The sequence below is a fragment of the Sciurus carolinensis genome, chromosome 9 (genome assembly GCF_902686445.1).
Source record: "Sciurus carolinensis chromosome 9, mSciCar1.2, whole genome shotgun sequence".
Lineage (NCBI taxonomy): Eukaryota > Metazoa > Chordata > Mammalia > Rodentia > Sciuridae > Sciurus > Sciurus carolinensis.
Window position 1 is genome coordinate 11,195,256 of NC_062221.1, and position 23,207 is coordinate 11,218,462.

General features: G+C 41.5%; 1 protein-coding gene across 1 annotated transcript in view; it reads left to right on the top strand.

The window, feature by feature from the left end:
• The first annotated feature begins 460 nt into the window (after positions 1 to 460).
• Plod2 (procollagen-lysine,2-oxoglutarate 5-dioxygenase 2) overlaps positions 461 to 23,207 on the top strand; it is a 92,737-nt gene continuing 69,990 nt past the window's right edge. The window contains 1 exon segment of the mRNA XM_047564054.1: positions 461 to 1,007. Coding sequence (XP_047420010.1) covers positions 893 to 1,007 — 115 coding nt within the window. The 5' untranslated portion in view covers positions 461 to 892.

Below are 23,207 nucleotides of genomic sequence, written 5' to 3' on the forward strand. Positions count from 1 at the left end.
TGGACGGAGATCTTGTAGGGAACAGCCCCAGGTTACACACGCTGGGCTCCGATTCCGCAGGATTTACAAGCCTCATTACTGGAAAGAGTCTCCGGCTCTCGTGGCCCTAGCGGCGGAGGAAGAAATGTTCGCTGGACAATAAAAACTTTCTTTTTAACAGAGTAACATAGGAACACGGCCTTTCCCTTACAGGGTGCTGAAACCCGCCCTCTGAGCTAAAGGGTCGGGGGACCCATTTCCAAAGCGTAGAGCCTGGCACGATCCCCTTCGGCAAAGATCGCAGGGCATCTGCTGTCCCTCTGGCTGCGGGGCGCACGCAGGTTCCCCGAGGAGCAGATGCTCAGCCTCCGGGCTGCGGTGGAAGGTTCTGGAGCGCAGGCAGCCGAGAGGATGCGGGAGGGGGGCGCTGCCCGCCAGCCAGACTCCGGGCGGCTCCTCCCCCTCCAGCCCACTCGCAGACCAAAGTACAAGGTCCTCTGTTCCAGCCAGCGACGCTGCGTGAGCCGCCACACGTAGCCGCAGACAGCTCCCTAAATAGGGTCCGACCTGAGCACACATCCCAGACGTGGGGCCGGGGGGCCAGCGCCGGCGACCGCAGCGGCGGCGGGTCAGCGGGCGGCCAATAGCCAGGGCGCGGCCCGCCCTGTCGCCTCCCCCTCGGGGAGTCTATAAGGCCCCGGCGCCCGCGGCTGCGCGCCTCCGCCTCGTCCGGCCCCGTCCGCTCGCTTCCCGCCTGGGCTGCGGCCGCCGCGCGTGCTCCTCTCGCCCGACCGCTCCGGTCCGCAATCGCCAACCTCGGACTGGCCAGGGGGTCGCTGGGTTCTCGCGAGAAGTGCGCGGCTGCGGGGCCGAGGGGGTGCGGGAGCCGGCGCGGGCCCTCCAGGGGCGGAAGATGGGGAGGTGCGCCGGGAAGCCCCAGCTGCTGCTGCTGCTGCTGGCGCTTGTCCTCCACCCCTGGAGTCCTTGCCTTGGTGCCAACTCCGAGGAGCCCGCCAGCATCCCGGCAGGTGAGCATCCCCGGAGTCCGCCGCTGTCCCCGGGGCCCGGTCGGATGGGTAGTTCATTCATCTTCCCGCCCTTTTCACGGGCTTGCAAGGTGAGTAGGGGAGGACCTGTCTCTCCTGCCCTGCACCGCCAAGGTGAGTGGGTGGGCTGACCCTCCTCCCAAGCACAGCTGAAACCGTCCCCAGAAATGGGCCCGGGAGGCGCTGGTGCCCGCGCAAGTGTGGGAACACCCACCCTCGTCGACTCCCGGAGTTTCTCTGTAAACTGAGCACGACAGATTTTGCTTCAGAGTATGTTGGGGTTGTCTTTTGGTTCTTGGGATCACTGGACACCAACACCTTACCTGCTTCTTTTCAGGAGTTGGCATGCTTTATCTGGACCAGGCAGTACCCGCTTTGTGACCTAAACAGGGGGCTCAGTGTAGTTTCTGATTGATGGTGACACATTCCTTCCAGTGCCCCAGGAAGCTGCCGGTAACACCTACCTTTTGCCAAAATCAACGCTCAGAAACCTTGGTGGTTTTCTGTAAGGCTTCCCAGCTAGCTACTCAGCACCTCCAGGAGGCAGCTTTCCTCCTTTGGGATTTGGAGAGGAGGCTGTGGACGTAGTTTCTCCCCTTTAACACCCTTATCCCAAGCCCTGGCTGTTACTTGTGTTCGGAAGCTGAAACGGCAGCGAAGAGTGTAGTTAAGTTCATGTAAAACAAAACATTTTACGTTTAGCCAAGAGAGACTCAGCACATGTTTGTCTAAACACTCTTCTGCTGCATTTGCTGTAAAGGAGAAATCCTTGGCGTTTCCCACTTACGTGCTTTTCTGTTGAACTCTCTGAAACTGGATATTGCATTTAAATGAACTTCTGAGATGCTCTTTTTTTGAGGGGGCGGGGGAAATCACTTTGGCATCTTTTTACCCCCTTAAGTTAATTGGGTGTTTTTTTGCTTGAGCTTTCCACAAGCCTGAGGACAGACATTTTAACTTCAAGGTTGTTTAGAAAGTGACACTTGGTGCAAAGACCAGGTCATTCAGGCAGCGGTAGTTTTGTCTTCATCTTTATGTGTTTGGGAAAACTCAAGCGGACTAATCTGCCTATCTTTCTCCATTTACCTGGAACAGTGCTGGCTTTGTTAGCTGCAGAAAGGTGGAATTCAGGTGAATTTCTGTCAGTTACAGAACCCTTTCCTTTCTGTAAGGAATACTGATGGTTTAGAAAGGATATTTGAACCTGAGTCCTCTAAATTTGAACTTACTTTTGTCATAGTTTCAAAAATATTCCGCTTAAGCACAATATCTAGAAAATAGACAGCGGTGCTTTCAGCAAACAGAAATGGACACGAAACATCAAAATAAAAAAGGTTAGAAAACTTTCCCAGAAACTTTTTTTTTTTTTTTTTTTTTTTTGAAACACCCTAGGAAACTTTTATGGGGAAAAAAATTGCCACCAGGGCTTTGTTATTTTTAGAGGAGCCTCTTCAGCCCCCTGTTATTTCATTCCGTCTATTAAGCACATTTACTTTCTACAGGATCTTCCTTTTGTAGTTGCCTTTATAGTCAAAATCGGCTTCTTCCGCATTCTGTCTTTTAAATTTCATGAAGTTGGACAGTCAATTTTTAATGGATTGTAACATCAGGGAAAGGGAATTTCAGATATGAATGTTTCCCTCAGCAAAAGACTAAATAACATTCAAGGAATGGTTACTTAGTAGCTGGGCACAGGGAGTTCAGTTATGGACTAATTGTGGGAAAATGTAAATTTATAATAGATGGAGCCAGGAGTAATCAATTTGATTACCAACTATTGTATTAGAGTTTCTTATAAGTTATGTTGTAAGTTCCTAAATGCAAAAGATATGCTATTAGATGACATGACCAGAATCATGGACTGTGGTCTATTTTATCCCTTAGATATTACAAATGAAATTACTATATGAATATCAAACTTTTCCTTAGGATTCTAAGTTGTCCTAGATTAATAGTGGGTATTTAGATGACTTCTCATCTCTAATCCTCTATATCTGTCACTATGTCCCAGCTAGTTATTAAGAAATGGACTAAATCAAAATTTCTTGTCCCTGTTGAGATTTTGAGCCAGGAACTTCTTCTTGGGGGCTGATCTTTCCATTGTAGTGTGTTCTGCCCACTAGATGCCAATAGTATCCACTTCTAAATCTGAGATCAAAAAATATCTCAAGACAAAAAATGAACAAATGTCTCCTGAAGAACAAAATGGTCCAGGCTTGAGAATCACTGGACTAGATTAATCTATGTATGTGAAGCAATGCAGAATGATAGTGTTACTGGAGTGATAACAACAACTTTTTTTTTTTGAGACTTGGTCTCCCTCTTGTTGCTCAGGCTGGCCTCAAATTCCTGAGCTCGAGTGACCATCCACTTCAGCTTCATAAGTAGTACCACCGAATCTGGCAGCAATTCTTTTTCAAGTACAAATATTTATAGTCATTTTCCATTTTTCCACTGTGCTAGGGAACACAGTGTTTGCTTCCCATTTATCCATTTTTGGAGTATAGTGTTTCCCAGCTTCGGTGCCATGTGTTGATCAGAGTGTTGAGAACTCTGCTTTGTGTTACATCTTCCGAGACTTCAGCTGTGAACTGTGTTGCTGCCCTTTTTGGTTGTCACTTTATTTTTAGCATGGGGAGAATCTGAACAAGATTTCAGTTGAAAACAATCATTTTCTCCTAGGATTTTTTTTTTTTTTTTTCACGATACCGGAAATTGAACCTAGGAGTGCTCTACCACTGAGCCTCATCCTCAGCCCTTTTCCTTTTCCATTTAGAGAAAGGATCTGTGTGAGTTACAGTAGGGCCTCCTTAAGTTGCTAACAGTGGCCTCGAATTTGAAATCCTCCTGCCTCAGCCTCCCAAATAGCTGGGACTGCAGGCATGTGCCATCGCCCCCAACTTCTCCTAGAATCATTTATAGGAACATTTATAGAAAATGTATGTGAAAAATATTCCCTTATGAGAGCTTTCCCAGGTAGAACTCTTAATTCATCAGTGTCAATAAATCAGGTTGAGGCCCTGATTTATTTCCCCTACACTCTGTGTTCTAGATGAGAGTAGTAGGGGATGAATGTATTCTGGCCAAATTCTTTGCAACCAGGTCTCCAGACCTGGATCAAGATTTGTTTGTGCTTTCTGTGGCACCTTGACTATTTTATGATCTAAATTGGGTAGATACCAAGTTCTGGGCAAACATGAAGGAAATGTTTTCAGATGTTCCTGTCAAGACTAGTATTTTTCAACCATGTTCATTTATAAGCTCTTTAATTTACTGTGGTACATTCGAGGAGGACAGGAAAGTTTTGTCCCTATCTACTGATGCAAACCAGCAATTTACAGGGTGGAGAGGGAAAGAGCAATGTTCTGGGGAAACTGCTGGAAGGGGAAGAGAGAGGCTGCCCCTGGGGTACTTTCTGTGCCTCTTCTTGAAACCCTACCCATTGTTAAGTCTGGCTCCTAGGGAATTCTTCCCCTGTCTTTTGTTTGGCTCTCTTTCTTTCTAGATTCTTAATAAAGTTGGTTTATACAAGTCAAACCTGCTTTGTGTTCTGGGTGTTGTTGAAGAAGTTGTAAGTTTTTTGACATAAGGGCTGATTTTGATTCATTTTTAGGCTCTTTACAATGTCTGCCCTGTTCTTTGCCACAGAGAGATTCTCGGTTCATGTGTGTTGAACCTAGGCCTCATTCTGAGATTTCTGGAAAGTGGCATGCAGTCCATGAGGTGACTAGTTGCCCCCTTTTCCGGGACTGTAACTAACTATTCTCTCCTGAGGGACCCAGATACTGCCATGACCTAGCAACTTCACTGAAAGACCAGGCAGGCTCTTGCTTCTGAGCTGCAGTTGGCAGTTGTTCTCCCGGCTTACTTGATAGAAGGGGGCGCCTGTGCTATTGCTTTCAGGTGCTTGGGTGCCATAGTCCTTTCTTATCGCTGGTGAAATGGAGACTTGGAATGCCACATCACTCGTTCAAGATCACACAGCTGGAAAGCAGTAGAAGAGGGGCTGGTGAGGTTTCTGCGGCCTGTTCTCCTGTTCTTCCTGACCTCATTGCTGTTCTGTTGGACTCTTAGGACCTAAGGGAGAGAAAGAGGGACAGGGCATCAGTGACTTATATAGGCAAAGGAATGCTCTGCTGAAAGAGGAAGCACATGATTTGTAGGTTTATGTAGATACAGGGGAAGGAATAGGGTTAACAGCCTGTCGCAGAGCGGGCCTGAGGCCAGGAGACAGACTATGCCCACAGCCAGCTACTGTTTTGTTTTTTTTCTTTGACCCTTCTTATATTGAACTCAGGACAGAAACTCAGAGGCACTTTACCACTGAGCTACATCACCAGCCCATTTTATTTTTTTTATTTTGAGACAGGATCTCACTGAGTTGCCACGGCTGTCCTTGAACTTGTGATTCTCCTGCCTGGGCCTCTGGAGTCTGGGATTGCAGGAGTACATCATAATGCCTAGCTGCTAGCTACCCGTTTTTATATGGCCTGTGGGCTAACAGTGATTTTTACATTTTAAAATAGTTGGGAAGTATCAAAAGAAAATTATATGAAATTACAATGGCATGATGTGGAATTAAAGTCTTACTGGCACATACACGTTCATAGGCTTGTTGGCTGTGTGTGGCTTCCTGAGTGCTTTTGGGAGGGGTCCTGTGTGTGGCCTGCAGAGTTCACACACTGGCTGTCTTGCCCGGTGCAGGGAGCTGTGCTGACCTTGCTGTACATGGTGATGGTCCCTCTTACGCTGTGACTCAGGCAGATCTGCTGCTCTGTTGGAAAGAGCTGGGCTTTGGACAGTAGCAGCTGGCTCTGGGCATGTCCAAGGCCTGTTTTTCATTTTAGACTTTGCCAGTGATTCCTTTGGTGTTCCGAATTCAAACATAGAGCTTCTCTGTTACATCATTTTAAACGCAGCACTGGAAGCTAACTAGATATGTTCTTTAGTGTAATAGTGTTCACATGGTCAAAAATAAATAAAATACTCTCATAGCCAATGGGAAGGACCATGTATATTTCTTCCCCAGAGTTTGTGTATTTTCTACAAATTTGTTCCCAAAACTTGGTTATAAGTTCATGACTTGGCTCCTCAGAGGAAATAATTAGCACATTTATCTATCAGCACTTTATTTCTTCTTTAATTATCACTATAAATCGGGCTAAATTGAAAAATCGGTGGCTTTTAAAGTGACATGATCTTTTAAAATTTTGTTTGCATTTGCTGTGGCGTGCTTATCTGACTAAACTAAACTTAGTAAAATTAATTTTCTTAGCTATTGCAATTGTAGTTGTCAAAAAATAGTTACTTGTAGTAGTAGAATAGACAGTGTGCTACTATTTCTTGTCTCTGTTACTACCTTAATTCATGTGGCAGATCATTCTATGTGTATGACACAAGACAAAAGCTTACTTTGAGCAATTTTACAGGTGTCTTTTAAAATTTCACAGGTTTTTATAGGTGCTCTTTGTATAGGATGACGGCCAAGGTGCAGTCTGTGTTTGTAGTGAGGAGAGTTTTTATACAGAGGATGCCCTTCATGAGTTTAAAATACAGTAACTTCAAGTAAGTTGAATGTTTCTCATTCAGGATAATTTTCTTAAAAATTACAATTGAAGGGATTTTAAAAAGGAAAGATTTCCACTACGTATTTTCTTGTGTGTTAAAAGAGGGCAATCTACTTTTCTTAATAATTGTAGTTTTCTAAAACATATAAACCTCCATATTTAAAAAGAAAACATTAATTCAGGTTAGAGCATTTGCATTTTTAGTTATGGGTTGACTTTTAAGTTTTTTAAAGTCATGGTTATACAACCAAGTATTAGCATACTGTAGCAGTTTTAGGAAATTCTTTCCTGTTCATATTGACTTAACCTAGGGATGTGTCCCCCGCTACCCCCTCTTCTTAAATTTTTCTTAAAGGAGATGTGATCAAGAAAATGCTTAATTTGTGAGTTTGGAAATACAACTCATGTTTAGTATTATATTCTGCCATGAGACATTTGTTTTAAAGTTTTGTTTATTTAGGTTTAGAATTAAATTCTGTGCAACCGGGGAAAAATGGAGAAGGAGCTGGTGGGTAGGCTTTTCTTTGCTTTTCTTGTCAAGTGCAGTCAACAATGAAATCTTTTTTTTTTCTTTTTCCCCACCGCCCTATTTGATTACCCCTCTTCTCATGAAAGTATCAGTCTTATGCAAGTTTCTGAGTAATCACGGGCATCCCTAACTCTCTCCAAGACAGAGCTGAGTATACTGTCTTCTCCTTTTGGGTTGAGGGCCTCCAATGCTGGAGAACCATAATCAAAAATCTTCACTAGAAATGCAAATAAATACATAAATAAAACTTGAATACCATTCAAATAACATGATTATTGCTATAAATATTCTCTAAAAAAACTGTGAACACAAATAAGGGTTTTTGTAAACATATAGCCAATAACGAGGGGCTGGACGTGGGGGTGGTCAGGAAAGTGTTTCTAACAAACCTGGGAGAGTTGCTAAACTTTGCCAGAGTTAAAATTAAACTCATGAGTTATACTGATGGTTTATTGATTTTCATATTGTTTTTGTTATTTTGGAAGCAGAAGACATCCTGGAGTTTATTGTGTGAGCTTATTTTCTTTAGCTTGTTACATTCACAGGTTTTTAAGAGGAATTCCCCATTTGCTTTCCAGTTACTGCCAAGTTACTTCAGAGTTCCTTCCAAAAGGCACAAGAGGAGAGAGTTTTCTCCCCTGACTTTAATGCCATGGTCCTACTCCTGTGCCTTGGTCAAGTAAAAATTCTTTATGGGATGAAAGTTCTCGAAGCGTATACAGTCGATTGCTTTCTCTACTGTAGCCGGTCCGTCCCAGGCAGTCAGGTGTGATGCAGAGATGTTGGCCATGCCTCACGCCACACAGCTCGACCCTCCCACAGACTCAACAAGTAGACAGTTACGTGGCTGCTGGCAGTCCTAGCTTTCTGATGTTGGGACACGATTCTACAGGGAAAAGCAGATCGTCGGAAGCTTTCCTTCTTCATTCCAGAGCCCCAGTGGACAGCGTCCCACCAGCAAGTCTGTCATTGACTACTCGGTTTTAATTGGTCTGAAGCCCTGACTCTCCTGGGACTGTAGGGTGCTAATTGCTTCGAGTAGCTGCAAACGTGGTAATGAGGGAACGAGTTATTTTTAGGTATTTTAAATGCATTCTCTAACAGAGTCTCTAAACGCTGAAACCTTTCCTTCTGAGTTCTAGCAGTATGCTCCATACATCAGAAGCCATTTCATTTCAAAAAACAAATTCTACAATTATAAAATTTAAATCTTAAAAAAAAAGAAAAAGAAGAAGAAGAAGGAACTGGCCAGCAGTTTGCAGGCGAGCTGAAGTGACCTCCCTGACTCAATCTCCTGGAAAAGTGTGGCAGAGTCCTTCTGCAGAGGGGAGTGGGCTCCGGTGGGGTTTTTCCAGTCAGTCCTGGGCCAGCTGTGAGGCCCCTTGTCTCCAGAGGTCCCTTCCCCAGCTCCAGCCATGCTGCTCCTTCCTGGCCTTCAGCTGGCACCAGCCCCTTGACCAGAATGCCCCACTCATCCAGGCCTCCGAAATTCCTTGCAGCCACGTCTAGAGAAGGACAGTTCTCCTTTTCTTCTTAGTTCAGTGTAGACGAGGTTGGAATTTTTTAAACAGTGACTTTACTAGGTAACCAAGAGCAAAACAAAACAAAACCCGAACTGGAAAATCACCAAAGCAAAGAAATGAACAGACTTACCAAGTAGACAGACAGAGTTCCTACTCTTTCCTGACCTCAGTACTGTTTGAGTCGCACAGTCCTGGAACATTTTTGGGGGTCCATAAATTTTGTGCCCTTGGCTAGCTTTTCCTTCACTCCTTCTTCTCACTCCTACTCTTCCCACAGATTTTTTTTTTTCGTGCCAAGGATTGAACCCAGGGGTGCTTAATCACTGAGCCACATCTCTAGCATTTTTTTATATTTTATTTTGAGAAAAGGTCTCTCTAAGTTGCTTAGGGCCTCACTAAGTTGCTGAGGATGGCTTTGAACTTACAATCATTCTCTCTCAGCCTCCAAGCCACTGGAATTAGAGGAGTGTACCACCAGGACTGGCTTTTTTTTTTTTATACACATAGGTAGCTCATCTCCATAGTTGTAAACTGTATTTTTATAATCTCTTGGGGCCAATAGCATGACCCTTGCCATGTGCTCCATTTAAGCACTCCATTTTCCTGAGTAGGTGAAAGGTTTTATGTTTTGCCCAACTTTTTTGTTGTTGGTGGTGGTGCTGGGGATTGAACCCAGGGCTTGGTAAGTACTCTCACAGAGCAACATCCCCAGCCCTTTTAATTTGTCTATTTTTGTTTTAAGACAGGGCCTTACTAAGCTCCCCAGACTGGCCTAGAACTTAGAATCCTCCTGCCTCAGCCTCCTGAGTAGCTGGGATTAGAGGCATGTACCACCATATCTGACTCTGTAACTCCTTTTGGATTGCTTTCATTTTTGGTTCTGAGTATGAATTTGTAATTGCTTTTCTAAATCTATATAATTTAATGAACCCACATTTATTTTGAATTAACTAAGCGTGAAAAGTTCTCCCCTCATACGTTTTTTTGAAGAGGTAACCAACAGTACAGTAACTATTTTGATGCAAATGTATGCAAAAAAATAATTTCCATTGTATAATACACTGAAGTGTGACAATTGGTATTTAAACTTTTGAGTATTTATCAAATGACCAGTCTGTGTTCTGTTGCCTTGTGTGGAGGAAATTAAAAAATAAAGGAAAACAAACAAAACGCACACCAGGCTCAGTTCCTCTTCCACATTGAAATTCTAAGACTATTAACAGGAAAATAATGCACATGCAAAAATGCAGAAGTCAGGGATGGCTTAGGATGAATCTAAGGGAAATGTGTGCACAGCTGGCATCGGGACTAGGGTCCAGTTCCTCAGCCCACCAACCTCAACCCCATTACTGAACCCCTCCAGATGCCACTTGTCACTTGTGATCTTTCTGGCTTTGTTATTTGGAATTTTTTAAGTTCTGAGCATCAGTCTAAGTGGTAGAGACATGAAGCAGAAAAGCAGCCTCCAGGAAACTTGCTCTTAGTTTACTCTGGGTCACAGGAAGCTTGACCACATGGTTGTTTTGTACTTTCAATTCTACTTTTGATTCTAGTTATTATATGAGGATCTGGATTTGGCTAGAAGGTGATGTTGCTTTTTTGCCGATTAGCTTTTGACTTAGAGGTAAGAAAGGGAGGCCAAGAATAGGTAGAATTAAATTTACATTTTAAAATATTCCAAGTGTTTTTACATGAGAGGGAAAAACAGCCCTGTGTTCATATGAAGCTTTTATCTGTCTCCTGAGAGGTACCATATACTATTCAGTACATTTAAATAGAGTGAGCTGTTTTAAAAAATAAGTGCATTTTCTCCTCTTACCTTTCTATTTAAATCATACATAGATTAAGAAAAATGGTACTGGTAACTTCAGAAGTTATAAAAAAGTCTTTTGTGATGTGTGCTCCTCAGCGTTACTGAAATCTGAGCACCTGCATGCACCTTTGAGATCTGCTGACTATCTTTAAAACGTGATGGCCTTTTGTGAACTTACCACAGTAAGTTAAAAGGAAATGCGTTCAAGGGAGAAAATACTTGGCTGCAGACGCAGATTGGCTGTGTGTACTCGCACATGCTTTCGCCAGCCGCTGAGATTACTCTTAAACCTGAAGAATAGAGCAGAAAGCACGAGTGGCTTTCGATCTGGGCTTTCCTTGTTTGGTATGCTGCTAGGTCATTGTCCTAGCTGAATTTGTTTGACATGTGTTTGCAGCTCTGGAATGGAAAGTATGCTGAGACTAGCCTACTACCTGCTCCTTGGAGGAAATGGTTTTGTCCAGGGCCTTTTCTCTTTTTCTGACTCTTTTTTCCTACAGTATCCAGAAGGATTTTATGTAAGTTGAAGGAAGTAGTTCAATAGAACAACTGGAGGGAAAGTGTGTAACTTAATTTTGACAACAGATACAGTTATTGCTTTTTCGTGGGAGGTCATCAGAAATCACAGGAACATTTAGCTAGAGTGTTGGTCCTACGAATGAACCAGGATGTATTGAATAAGCAAGTAAACTTTGGTAGTTGTTGCTCCTATGCTATATATTAGGTTAAAAAGAGCTTGGTTTATTAAAATGACAAACTTACCCTTATGTTATTGTTCAGGATCATGTACCTGATAGTTTTATGTCCCTCAAGAGAAAGCACGTTTTTCATAGTATAGATAATCTGTTAGCAGACAAGCTCCTCTTTTTCATAGAGGTCATTGAATGGCTCTGTTACACCAGTACAAGAGTAGCTCTGTGGTTTATGACTGAGTGGATTGTGTAAGATATTTAAGAAAATCTGAATTAGAAGCCACCGTGTTGGCAATGGAAAATTGGACACCTGATTTTATCCTAAGCAGAAATATGATTTGGCAAGTTTGGGCCTAGAGATTTATTTGTCAGGCTTATGTGAACTGAAGTCATGGCAGTTATATTAACCCTAACAAATGGAAGATCCCAGCTGTTTTTGCCGTACATGACACTCAGCCTGTGGTGTGGTGTCTCTGGGCCCTGGTGGGACATACACCCTGAGACAGTGTAGTACTGTTTGCTTCTCATGTGGTTGCAGAAGATCAGCTGGCTGCCTTGGTGATCAGTAGAGGTTCAGAACAGTTTCTGTGCAAGCATGTGTGGATCACAGTGAACAAAGGCACTTCACATCTCTTGGTACTTCTGATAAATTGAGGCACAAGGTCTGTTGGGTCTGATTGATCTCGAGAGCTGTTCCACTTTCATTCTGACTAAACATTTGACAGAGAATTTAAGGTGATGTCACTTCGCTTTTCAGGACAAATGCAAAAGCAATACAGAAGAGAGTGTTTTCTTTCTAGATACAGGCAGAGAGGGTCCTCTGTAGAGGACGGGGACGAGAGAATTAAAGGTGCCTATGGTCTTGCCTGGACTGCTGGGCTGCATGGCTTATTTCAACATCAAATACTCATCAACTGCTTGCATGCTCACCATTAAAGAAACCCCGTGGGAGATAGTGTAGGGTAATAGTTAAGAGGAAGAAGTTTAAGTATCAGACATATGAATTTAAATGCCATCTCTACCACTTTTTCATGGGCTGTTTTTGAACCAAGTTTCTTAATTTCTCTGAATTATCATACTTTCTTTATAATAGTAGTTGCTTCATAGGGCTGATTGGAGCCTTAAATGTGATAATTTGGGCCTGTAAGAAGGTTGGCACAGCACCTGCAAACAGAGATTGCTTTCTGTGTGCTCCTAGAGTTGTTATCATTTTAAACAATATGATTATAATTAACATTCTCCTAAAGTGGAACCTAGAATGAGTGGAGCTAATTCTTGTGATCTTATAATGGAGGAGAAACATACAGGCTCTCAGGGAATTCTTGCAATAAGTTGAAACAATTCAAATATAAAGGCAGCTTTTTCCAGGGAAACCCATAGAAAAAAAGTAATACATTACCTAGTGCAGATCAGTCTCTTTGGTGATGTGCTTTGATGACTTACGCACATTCAAAGCCTTAATTTTTTCCTCATTCCTGTGATTTATTCTTGATACTCAGGAGTGTCATTGCACACACTAGTCTCTCTCTCATTTAAAATTTTTGTTTAATCTATAATAGAAAGTAAAGTGTGCATGTGTTTGTGTTTCTGACATTATATAGCTGAGACAGGTAAGGACTTTTTATAAAAACAGTGCCGTTATCATAATCAACAGAGGTTCCTTGCTGTCCGCAAATATCCATTCAGTTTCGCTTCTGCAGCCCTTTCTCAAAAATGCCTTTTTATAGTTAGTTTATTTGATCAGGATCCACGGAATTCTTTTCTTCAGTAGCCCTGTGAGCTGTCACCACCTTATTGCAGGCTGCAGGACGCTGGCACCCTGAGAGTCAAATTCAGTCTACACACTGTATTTCAGAAAACTCCAATTCTGATGTTTTTGAAATCAAGAAATTTACTTAAAAATCTGGTTTTCTTCACTGGGTGGAAAAACAGAAAACGAAACCTGTTAGGAACCCTGGACTTGCCTTCCCAGCAGGCTGCAAGTGCTGGCGGCCTGGGGAGAGCCCTCTTGCAGGTGCTGCTTGTGCACTCCTGTCCCTCCTGGGCCCCAGGTGCCCACTCGGCCCCTCCACTAATGGACTTTGCAATCTCTTTGCAACTAATGATGATGATTCTTAAATTGTCTCTCTTGCACTGTCATTGTTGAGTCCAGTGGCTCTTAGCCAGTCGGTATTTGGTAAAGTCTGTGGACTTTTCATTTGTCATTAGTGGTAGGTGCTCCTCATGTGGTAAGGGGCCAGGCGTGTGCTGAAACACCCTACAGTGTGCAGCAGGCCACGCCAGAAAGGACTCCCTGCCCTAACTGCCAGCCACGCTAGGGTTGGAAATGCTCCCATCTGATGGCCCTTGTCCGATTCCACACCCTGCTTCCATCCAGTGTGTTTGTCATTGTTTCCCAGTTTGGTATTTATGTGGGGTTTATGATTGTGCTGTCCAGCCAGGATGTCATGCTTTTGCCCAGTTTCCAACCCCTTCTGGTCATATTTCCAGGTCCCTCGATGGAAAGTTCTCCCTATCTTTTTTTTTTTTTTTTTTTTTTTTTTTTTTTTGTGGTGCTGGGGATTGAACCAAAGGCCTTGTGTATTTGAGGCAAGCACTCTACCAACTGAGCTATATCCCCAGCCCTACCTATCATTTTTAAGGCCTCCATTTTTAGTTCTCTGATGTAAAAAATTATGATTACATTGTATCACACTATTCTCCAAAAATCCTTTCTTTAGAAGTGGAAAATTCCTTAAAGATTTATTTTAACACTTTCCCCCCCTACAATCCCTGCTTCATTGTTCAAGAAACTAAATCTAGAGATATTAAGTGATACATCCAGGGTTTCTCCCTGTTCCTTGTGCTCTTTTCTATGCTCAATTCTGCTAAAATATAATCTATTATTTAATCATGTATGTAGTATGCTATTCTCACCTTTTCAAGTGAAAACATTGTATTCCTAGGTGGATTTCAACCTTGAAGAGGACAGAAGCAGCATCTCCTCTTGTTGGCATGAAGTCTGTAAACTGCTCTGCCTTGGCACCCATGCCTCTAGAAGCTTCTTTGTCTACTGGCCCCACAGAGGGACAGGGAGGTCACTTATAAATAATGTGAACAGTGGACACTTAGACTGGCCAGGGTTCTATTCAGAAAAAGTAATTTCAAATACCTTGAGCAGAAGCAGCTCTAACAAAGTAGTTAGGAAACTACACAATTTTTGGAAAGCTTGGAAGAGAGTGAATTTTAGCTTGGATCTCAGAAGTGACTTCTAGAACATGAGACAGCTGACCAAATGAGGAGGCTGCTGCTTCTGTTCCAGTTGAAGGGGATCAGCAGGCGGCCTAGAGGCACCTGGTTCAGGAATACATGCCATAAATGTAATCCAGGGTTGGGAAGCTGTCTCCACTGCCTGTCTCCTTATGCCCCTGAGGCTGGCGATGGGCTCTAGAATGCAGAATTAGCCTTTCTCTCTGCCATTTGTTTGTCCATGTGTCTCTCTTCTTCTTTTTTCCTCTCTCCACCTTCCTTCTCAGCTGCCTCAAAGTAAAAGGCCAACCTTGAACTACTAACATAGGGTAACCCTTATCTTTCTGCCACGTTTACTGAAAGAAAAGACTGAAAGTAGTGAACCAAACCATGTGTCTTTCATATCTCAGAGGAATGAGTCAAAGGAGGGGAGTAATTTCCATCTAGATACTCAACTTTCAGAGGAGTTGGGAAATGCATCTTTAACATTTTCTTCTTTTTTTTTTTTGGTACCTGGAATTGAACCTAGGGGTGCTTAACCACTAAGCCATGTCCCCAGCCCTTTTTAATATTTTATTTAGAGACCAGAGTCTCACTGAATTGCTTAAGGCTTTGCTAAATTACTGAGGCTGACCTTGAACTCAGGATCCTCCTGCCCCAGCCTCCTGAGCCTCTGGGATTGTAGGTATGCAACACCTTGCCCAGCTAACATTTGATTTTTATGGAAATTTCTTTAGTTATTAATTCTTCCTTGAAGTTTGACAAATCAGTCAATAATTTTATATGAATTATATGAATAAGTCTTTTTGACTATAGGGTCCCCAGAAGGGGCTCAGCTTTACACAAAATGCATACTCCTCTTATTGATATGGAGATCTGTGACAAAGTGCTAAGATTATTTCATGCTCTGTCAATTTTAAGAACAACTGAGGAAGAAAGTGATGGGAAAAATAAATAAAACTCTAAAATAAAAGTAAGTAATAGGAATTCACATTTCCTCACCTCATTTTCTAAGCTCACGGATCATAAGTTATACGAGGGACAGTGTAGTATAGTTTATCTGTGTTCACAATTTCACAGTGTTTCTTTGACTTTCAGTAATTGATTCATTTTCTTATTTTCTTGTGCTTCCCTTTTGTATCACACCCTGTTAACTTTTGGTAAATATTTAGCTGACTAATGTTACTTTTCCGAGATGAAACAACTGGGGCTTGCTCAAGGGTTCTGGAATTTGAGAAGGTCAAGAGATAACAGAAAAAATGTGTCTCATTTGGGAAGGAATTAATTTGACTCAGCCTCTTAAGTACTCATGACATTAAAAGTGCAAAGGCAAACTCAGCATACCAACCACCAGAGCCGCACTTTGTAATCATCGATTAATGTTTCATGATTTTTATTTGAAAGTCTGGTGTTCCTGTGACTGCTTTTTCTGCTTGTCGTTTGTTTGCTCATAGCAGATACTATAAATAAGCTTGTGGCAAAAATGCCTACTGAACAAATCTGCAGAGGAGTATTTTGCATTACAATGAGAGTTGGTCTTCCTCTCATTACTTTGAATTGGGACATGCAAATACTATTTAATCTTACTCTTCTAGGTCACTCAAACTACACATACACATTTATTTTAAAATTTCATTTTTTTTTGTTTTTGTTTATTTGTTTGTGACAGTTCCAGGTGGTAAGTAGGTATGCTTCAGTGATAAATGAAGGAACAAACAAAACTGAATTGGGAGTGGATGTATGAGGTTAATAAATAAATATGTAGCTTTTTAAATTTATAATTTTCAAATCTATTTTTAACTAGGGCATAAAAAGTTTAAAGTGTACATATTAAGGGAGTACCATGTAAGTAATGTTTATATCAGATTAAACATGTTTCTTTTAAAAAAATTTTTATTTGTTCTATTTATTTATATATGATAGTAGAGTCTATTTTGACATATTTATACAAACATGGAGTATAACTAATTCTAATTAGGATCCTGGTCTTGTGGGTGTACTTGTTGTCGAGATTCACTGTGGTATATTGATATATGCACGTCGGAAAGTTATGTCAGATTCATTCCATGGTCTTTCCTATTCCTACCTAGGTTGGTTCCATAGCTGTTGTGAATTGAACTAGTATAAACATTGATGTAGCTGTCTCACTGTCGTATGCTGATTTTAAATGCTTCGAATACATACTGAGGAGTGGAATAACTGGGTCAAATGGTGGTTCCATTCTGAGTGTTTTGAGGAATCTCCAGAGTGATTGCACCAATTTGCAGCCCCACTAGCAATGTATGTCTCTCCTAGTCCCTCATGCTTGCCAACATTTATTGTTGCTTATATTCTTGAAACAAGTTTTTTCTCAAACATTTATTAATTAGTTATGACAAAAACTTTCAAAATTCTTTCTTCTAGCTTTTTGACATAAAATGTTCATTATTGTGATCTATGACCAGTACAATACCACATCAGAACTGTGTCATATCCAACTGAAACAGTACCCATTGATCAGCTTCACCCATTCTTTCTCCTCTCTCCTCCCCCTGGCCGCTGCTAGTCACCATTCCGTTCTCAACTTTAGATCCCATGTGGGAGTGGGCTTTTGTGGTGCTGGTCTTTCTTTTCCTGAGTATTTTACTCAGCACAATGATCTGCAGTTCCATCCATGTTCTCATAAGTGGCAGGATTTCATTCTTTCTATGGTTGAATAGTATTGCATTGCATGTATGTGCCATGGTTTCTCTATCCTTTCAAAGTGGATTCAAGACGTACATCTAAGACCTAAGTAGGTTCAAAATGCTGCTATAGGATATTCACTTTCTGATTGCGTGTGTGTATTTAAAATGGTACATCTCAAAAATGTTTTCTTTCATTTTGATGAACATGCAAATAAATCTTGGTTGAATGTGAATTTATTTCCATGAGGTTCCTAATACAACACTAGTCCAGTATGCAGACGTTTCATCTCTAAGTTGCTGTGAAAACTCTTCTAAGAAATCTTGAAGAACCAATAGGAATCAGTGAAAACAAGAATATAACAGATTTAATAATTGTGGCCTAATTTCATCTAAAAATTGTACATTTCATTGCAATAAAATGAATGCTTATAACTGAAAACAAGTCAAGAGTGAATGTCTGTCCATGACCCTACTATCAACTTGTAAACACCATAAAACATTGTGATAATTTTTTTCTATGTCTGCATCTTCATATGCTTTCTTTATAAGTACAGGATACACATACATTGACAAACGTTGAAAACAATTTTGTACTCTGCCTTATTTACAAAACATCATATTGTATGTATTTCTCCTAGCATTTAATACTTTTCAAGCCATGATTTTTAAGTAACATTTTGGTATCTGTCTCAGGATTATACCAGAGATTATATGACTGTTAGCTCACTATTGCTATTTGGCACTACTGGACATGATATTGTAGGAATATTATTGGTAGTAACTTTGGTTTCCATTTTTTTACTTATTTGTATAGAATTGGTTAAAAAATATTGAAGGCAAGCAGGATTAACATTTTTATATCTCTTATTAGGTAATTATCAAGTTACTCTCCAGAAACTTGATGGTGTGTTGTGTGGAGTTCTTGGCAGCAGTACTTTTAAAAAGACTTTTATTACAGTTTTGAGAAGAGAATAGTATTTGATTCTCTTTATTTCCCTTTTTGATTTGTTAAGTTTATGGTGATTTATTCATTTCTTTGCTTGCCAACATAAAATCATTCCCCCCCACCCCCACCCCCCATGGCTTCTCCTGTGAGTGGCAGTTGCATTTGAGTGGAGAGTGCCGCCTGGTGAGAAAGCTCAATAAAGGAATCAGAAGAAGGGGCAGGAGCCATGAGGCTGGGGGGTGTCATTCTAGGTAGTTTACAGGGAAAGGTTTTCCCGTTTCTTTACATTGGAGGAAGTTTGCAGGAAGGGATTGCTTCCTGGAGAGGAGGGTTATAGGGACTTGGGCACTGTGGCAAGAAGAGCAAGAGAAAACCCATTGGAACACTTTGAGGAGAAAAGAGACAAGATTTTTACAAATAAGAATATTACATTTGGACCTGTGGACAGTGAATACAGCACAGACTGGAATTTAACCATGCTCTCCTTGGGCCCCTCTGGAAGGTGGCTTTGTGCATTGCAGTTGCTAAACTGTATACATTGTGACCCTGAATTGATACAGTGTTCGCCATATTGTTTTGGTGGTATTGTAAAAAATAGATTGACCAGGGCAGGGTTAATTCAGGGAGAGCTTTTAGGAGATGGTCCCAGTAGACCAGAAAGAGATGATAGTGCCCATATTTAGGCCAGTCCCAAAAAAGATGGGCAGGAGGAACGGGGTTCTGTAATGCTGGTAGAATTTTGCCAGCAGAGTGGATGGGTAATGTGAGAACATGAAGAGCATGTTCAAAGTTCAAGTTTGCATTCAGTCTTCATCGACTGGAGGGGCCATGCTGCCTGCCACACTCCATGTTCTCCCATTCCAGAGGTGGGAAATTTTTGAGGGACTTTGGTGACTAATTTATTGTCATTTTAATAATCACTGGTATTAACATTTATAGACTTTTTTTGTGTGTCTATAATGTTATCCAAGTGTTTATTCAGTAGGGTGCTGGTGTTGAAAAACAGACGCCTGAAACAGAAATCCTGCAAGGGACGGACGTTGGAGTGTTAAACTCCTGGAGGAAGGCCAGAAACAGCTGCTGTGACTCATTGTGCTGAGTTTGGGAGACAGCATTCTGCAAAATGTTAGTTACAGCGCTGAAAAATTACAGAGTCCTTTGAAGCAGACCTTTAAGTTTATAGAAATTGTCGTATAATAAAAGCAAGAAAGAGGGGAACAAATGAGGGGAGATATCTGACTTTAGGACTCTAGGATCAGTGGTGCTGCAGAGCCCCTTAGTCAGCTCTGGTTTGTACCAAAGCATCAAGTGTGTTTAATTTGATGGGAGATTGGAATGTGCTGACCTTGCACCTCTCTTATAATTTATTGTGGTATATTAATTAAAAAGCTGTATTTTGAATTCAGCTTCTATTTCTTGTAATTTATTATGATTAAATTATGTGATTAAGGGCAAGCACTAGGAGACCCTCCCCCCCTCCACTATTCATTAAGTTCAGCGAGAAGATTGGTCTTGTAATACTGGAGGGTTGGGTTTTGCAGTACTTTTACTGACCATCCTTTGCATAAAAATTCAGCTCCATCCAGTTGAAAAGAATCCTTACTCATTTTATTATGTGCTAACCCCACTATTGAGAGTTAATAGGCAGACATGAATATAAAATGGTAGAGAGATAAACCAGCATGGAATAGATTAATTCAACTAGACAGTGAATTAGGCTCTACAGTTCTTTGCTAAATTAATCAAACAGAGAAATTCATTGGGTCACATAATTTTCTATTTACTGAAACAAAAAAACCATGTTCATATTGATTTAGGAAATATTTTTCTTAGCAACAAAAATCTGTATAATACTTTTTTCCTTTTAATAATGGACTTTAAGTAAAACAATGAACTTCAATTGTAGTTTATGTAGAGGTACTTTCAAAGGTATCAGTATTTTCTTCATAATTTTGAAAGTAAAAACAAACTATGTGTTGGCCTGGAGATGCAGTTCAAGGTAGGCTGCTGGTCTTGCACCCACAAGACCTGGGTCCGTGTGTTCCATTCCAACTTTATAACTGCTTTTATCACAGCAAATTTTTGTCCATTATTTAGTTAAAGGACTCCAAGGACAGAAAAGGAAAAATCCAGAATAGCAAAGAGGGGGCCTCTGGGCCGTCCATGTTGCTGGTTCGTGTTGACTTCTCTTTTTCTTCACCTGGTGTCTTTCCTTCCTGTCTCCGTGTTTGTGGGGATCCTTGGATTACTTTCCTAGTGTTCTAACTGGACACAGTCACCTCTGTTAATGTCTTCCATCATGCTCTTTTCTTTTTCTTTTTTATTTGTTCTTACTATTTATGGCAACTCCCACTTCTACTTGTGCGTGGATTTGCTTGCTTTGTTCCATCCCCAGTCTGTGGTAAGACCCATGAAAGCAGGGATCAATCCTTCTAGAAAGAGGCCGTGAGTTTAGAGTTTGGGACACATTTGGGGTGTACACTCTTCTGAATGCCAGGGCTTACTTTTCATCTCCAGTATGAAGCAGTGCTGTTTCACAGTGAGCGTGGGTAACTGTTGCAAGAATGGGATGAGAGCCCATTGACGACTCTCTGTAGGAACTGCCTGTAGAGTGGCGTCAAGGGTTAAATTTACAGTGAAGGAACACAGACTTTCCTTGAGGCTGAGGACCCTTTTCCCCTGTTACAGGGGACTTGCCCTGGGGTACCCTTTTGGTGCTCACGAGTTTCTCTCTGACCATGGTGATCTTTTCTTCTGAAAAGGGAGTTAGGAATAGCCCAGAAATTCTGAATTATTCACTGATCTGGGTGGGTCCTAGGCATCTGTCCGTTTAAAGCATTTCTGGAGGAGTCTGTTATGGGTGCAGGGTTCATAACTGCATCCTAAGGGAAGAAGATAATGTTTATGTGTGCAGGTTCTTTTCTTTTGTTTGGGCAGAGGAACCGGTAGGGTGTGTGTATGTGTGTTTCTCTAGGAGTTCTGAATTTTTTCCATGCCGTTACAATAATTATCAAAGCAACACAAATTTTCACCAAATGCCATGGAAGCCTGAGGTATTTTTCATTGCTTCTGCCTGGAAGAGTTTTAGGTCAGTCTGACTTCTTTCATTATAAATGAGGACCTCCCTAGTTTGCCTTGTATCCTATAAACTGTCTGGGGATCTGCACGCAGTTTGAATCAGCTGCAGGATAAATCTCTGAAGACTGTGTGTGGAAGTGATCTATTTATCACTGGTGAACATTCATGGGATTTTAATTTTAGTATAGTTAACTTTGTACTTTGCTCATAACTACACATCCAGCTATTTTTAATGTTGTTTATGACTAGAGCTAGGAGAGCCATTTAGTAACTTAATTAAACATACAGCGTGAACAAATGAACTTGCTACCTCTCGGGCCATTATATATCATAAAAATTGTAACAGTGAGTGAAGAAGCCTGCTAGCACAGTGGCCCTGAGACACTAAAGGGAGACCTAGAAATTAAAGGTCTGAAGCAGCGGGCGAAGAGGCTTCTGTCTGGGGCCTTATTATGGGGTTAAGCGTCCCTGTAGGGTTTGATGCATTCTGGGGAATTATGGTGTCCGAAATGATCATGAGACCTCAAGAAGAGGTTGTATTTGTTTCCTTAATTATGGTATCTCACAGAACGATTTCTATTAAAGAGTTTTTAGAGGAAAATCAAGGGCAGTGTGGTTTAACTGATTGGAATGTTTTATAACAAAAAATGCAGAGGACTTTGTGAATTTGAGAGACTATTTCTCTTCTTACTTTAAACCATATTGCATATTTCTGAAGAAAAGAATACCCAGAGGATAGTTGAATCTAGACGCTATATATTATTTCCACATAGATTCTCGTGTACGGTTTCCTTCTACTTGGAAAAATTCTGAAATCGAGGTGTATTGCCGGGTGGCGGGGGGGCTGTCACTGAGGCTAAACACTGAGTGCTACCCCTGCGAGGTCACAGTGAAGCTAGGCTTCACATAAGCCTTTTAGCAATGGCATGAGCCTTTTAGCGATGGGAATATTTGCTTATTTGACTCAGTGGTGTAAGTCTTCAGAGCGTAGGTGTTTAAGGAGCTGTGCTAGGAACTGGCCCCTGTGACATCGGCTGCACATTTCCTGCTACAGAAGTTCACAAAAGAAGATGCTCACTCTTTCCCTTAGGAGATGCAGAACAGCCTGACCCAGCAGCACATGGGGAACGAACATCCTGCCCCAAATGGATCTATACTGGTGAGATTAGTTCGCATTCAAAGCAGAGCTATCTTCTGAACATCTGCTTTAAATATGTGCTTTGTTTATGACTAATTAATTCCTTGCTGTGTTTTCTGGAACAGTCATAGGTTTTGAAGAAACCATTGGCGAGCCATTCGTTTCTAATGTGCTGCAGTGGGGAATTAATTGGATGTGGTTGTACCGGGCACAGAGAAAGAAGGGAGCCATGAAGAGGGGGAGGTATTAGTCAACTTTTTCACAGTGACCTCCTTCTAACGGTGCTCTTTGCCAAAATAGTTTTTCTTTCCCTCAGTTATGTTTCAATGTACATGTTGTAATCCTTGTAGCAAATTTCTTACTAATGACTTAAAGTGATGGCATCTATACAAGAATGTGCAACTGTGAGTTCTTTATTCTACACATTGTTTTAAGAAAAGAGAAAAACGTCTGCATGTTGATTTCTGCCTAAGTTTAGAGAAGATCTAAATAAAATATTGTGCAGTGCAGCACACCTTTACATTTTAGGATGCGCTTAATCATTATCTCGTCTTATGCATCATAATCAAACTCTTAGTGTACATTAAGGTTGTCTGCTGGTTGGTGTCCACAACTCACCCAAGAGAAAACAAGTATCAACAGGAGAAGTGACAGAGACTGGGTTCCCTTTAGGTAGAGAATGTGGCATTTGGGTTTCTTATTCTCTAGAAGCTCACAGTAAGTTCTTTTGATTTAAACATTTTCTTCTCGTGCTCTATCCATGCAGCAGGCTCAGCTTTTCGGATTAGTCATCCTAAATACTTTGGGAGCCATTCCTCACTTCTCTCCCTCAGTCAACCCTGTTTAATTTGAAGTGTGTCCAAACTGGCCACCTTTTACCTTCTTCACTACTGTTCTTGGTCGGTGGCACCGTGATCTCTAGCCTTTCTAGAATATTGCTACAAATACTCCCTGAACCAAGCTCCCTAATTTCCCCTTGACTTCTTTTAGTGAGATTAGAGT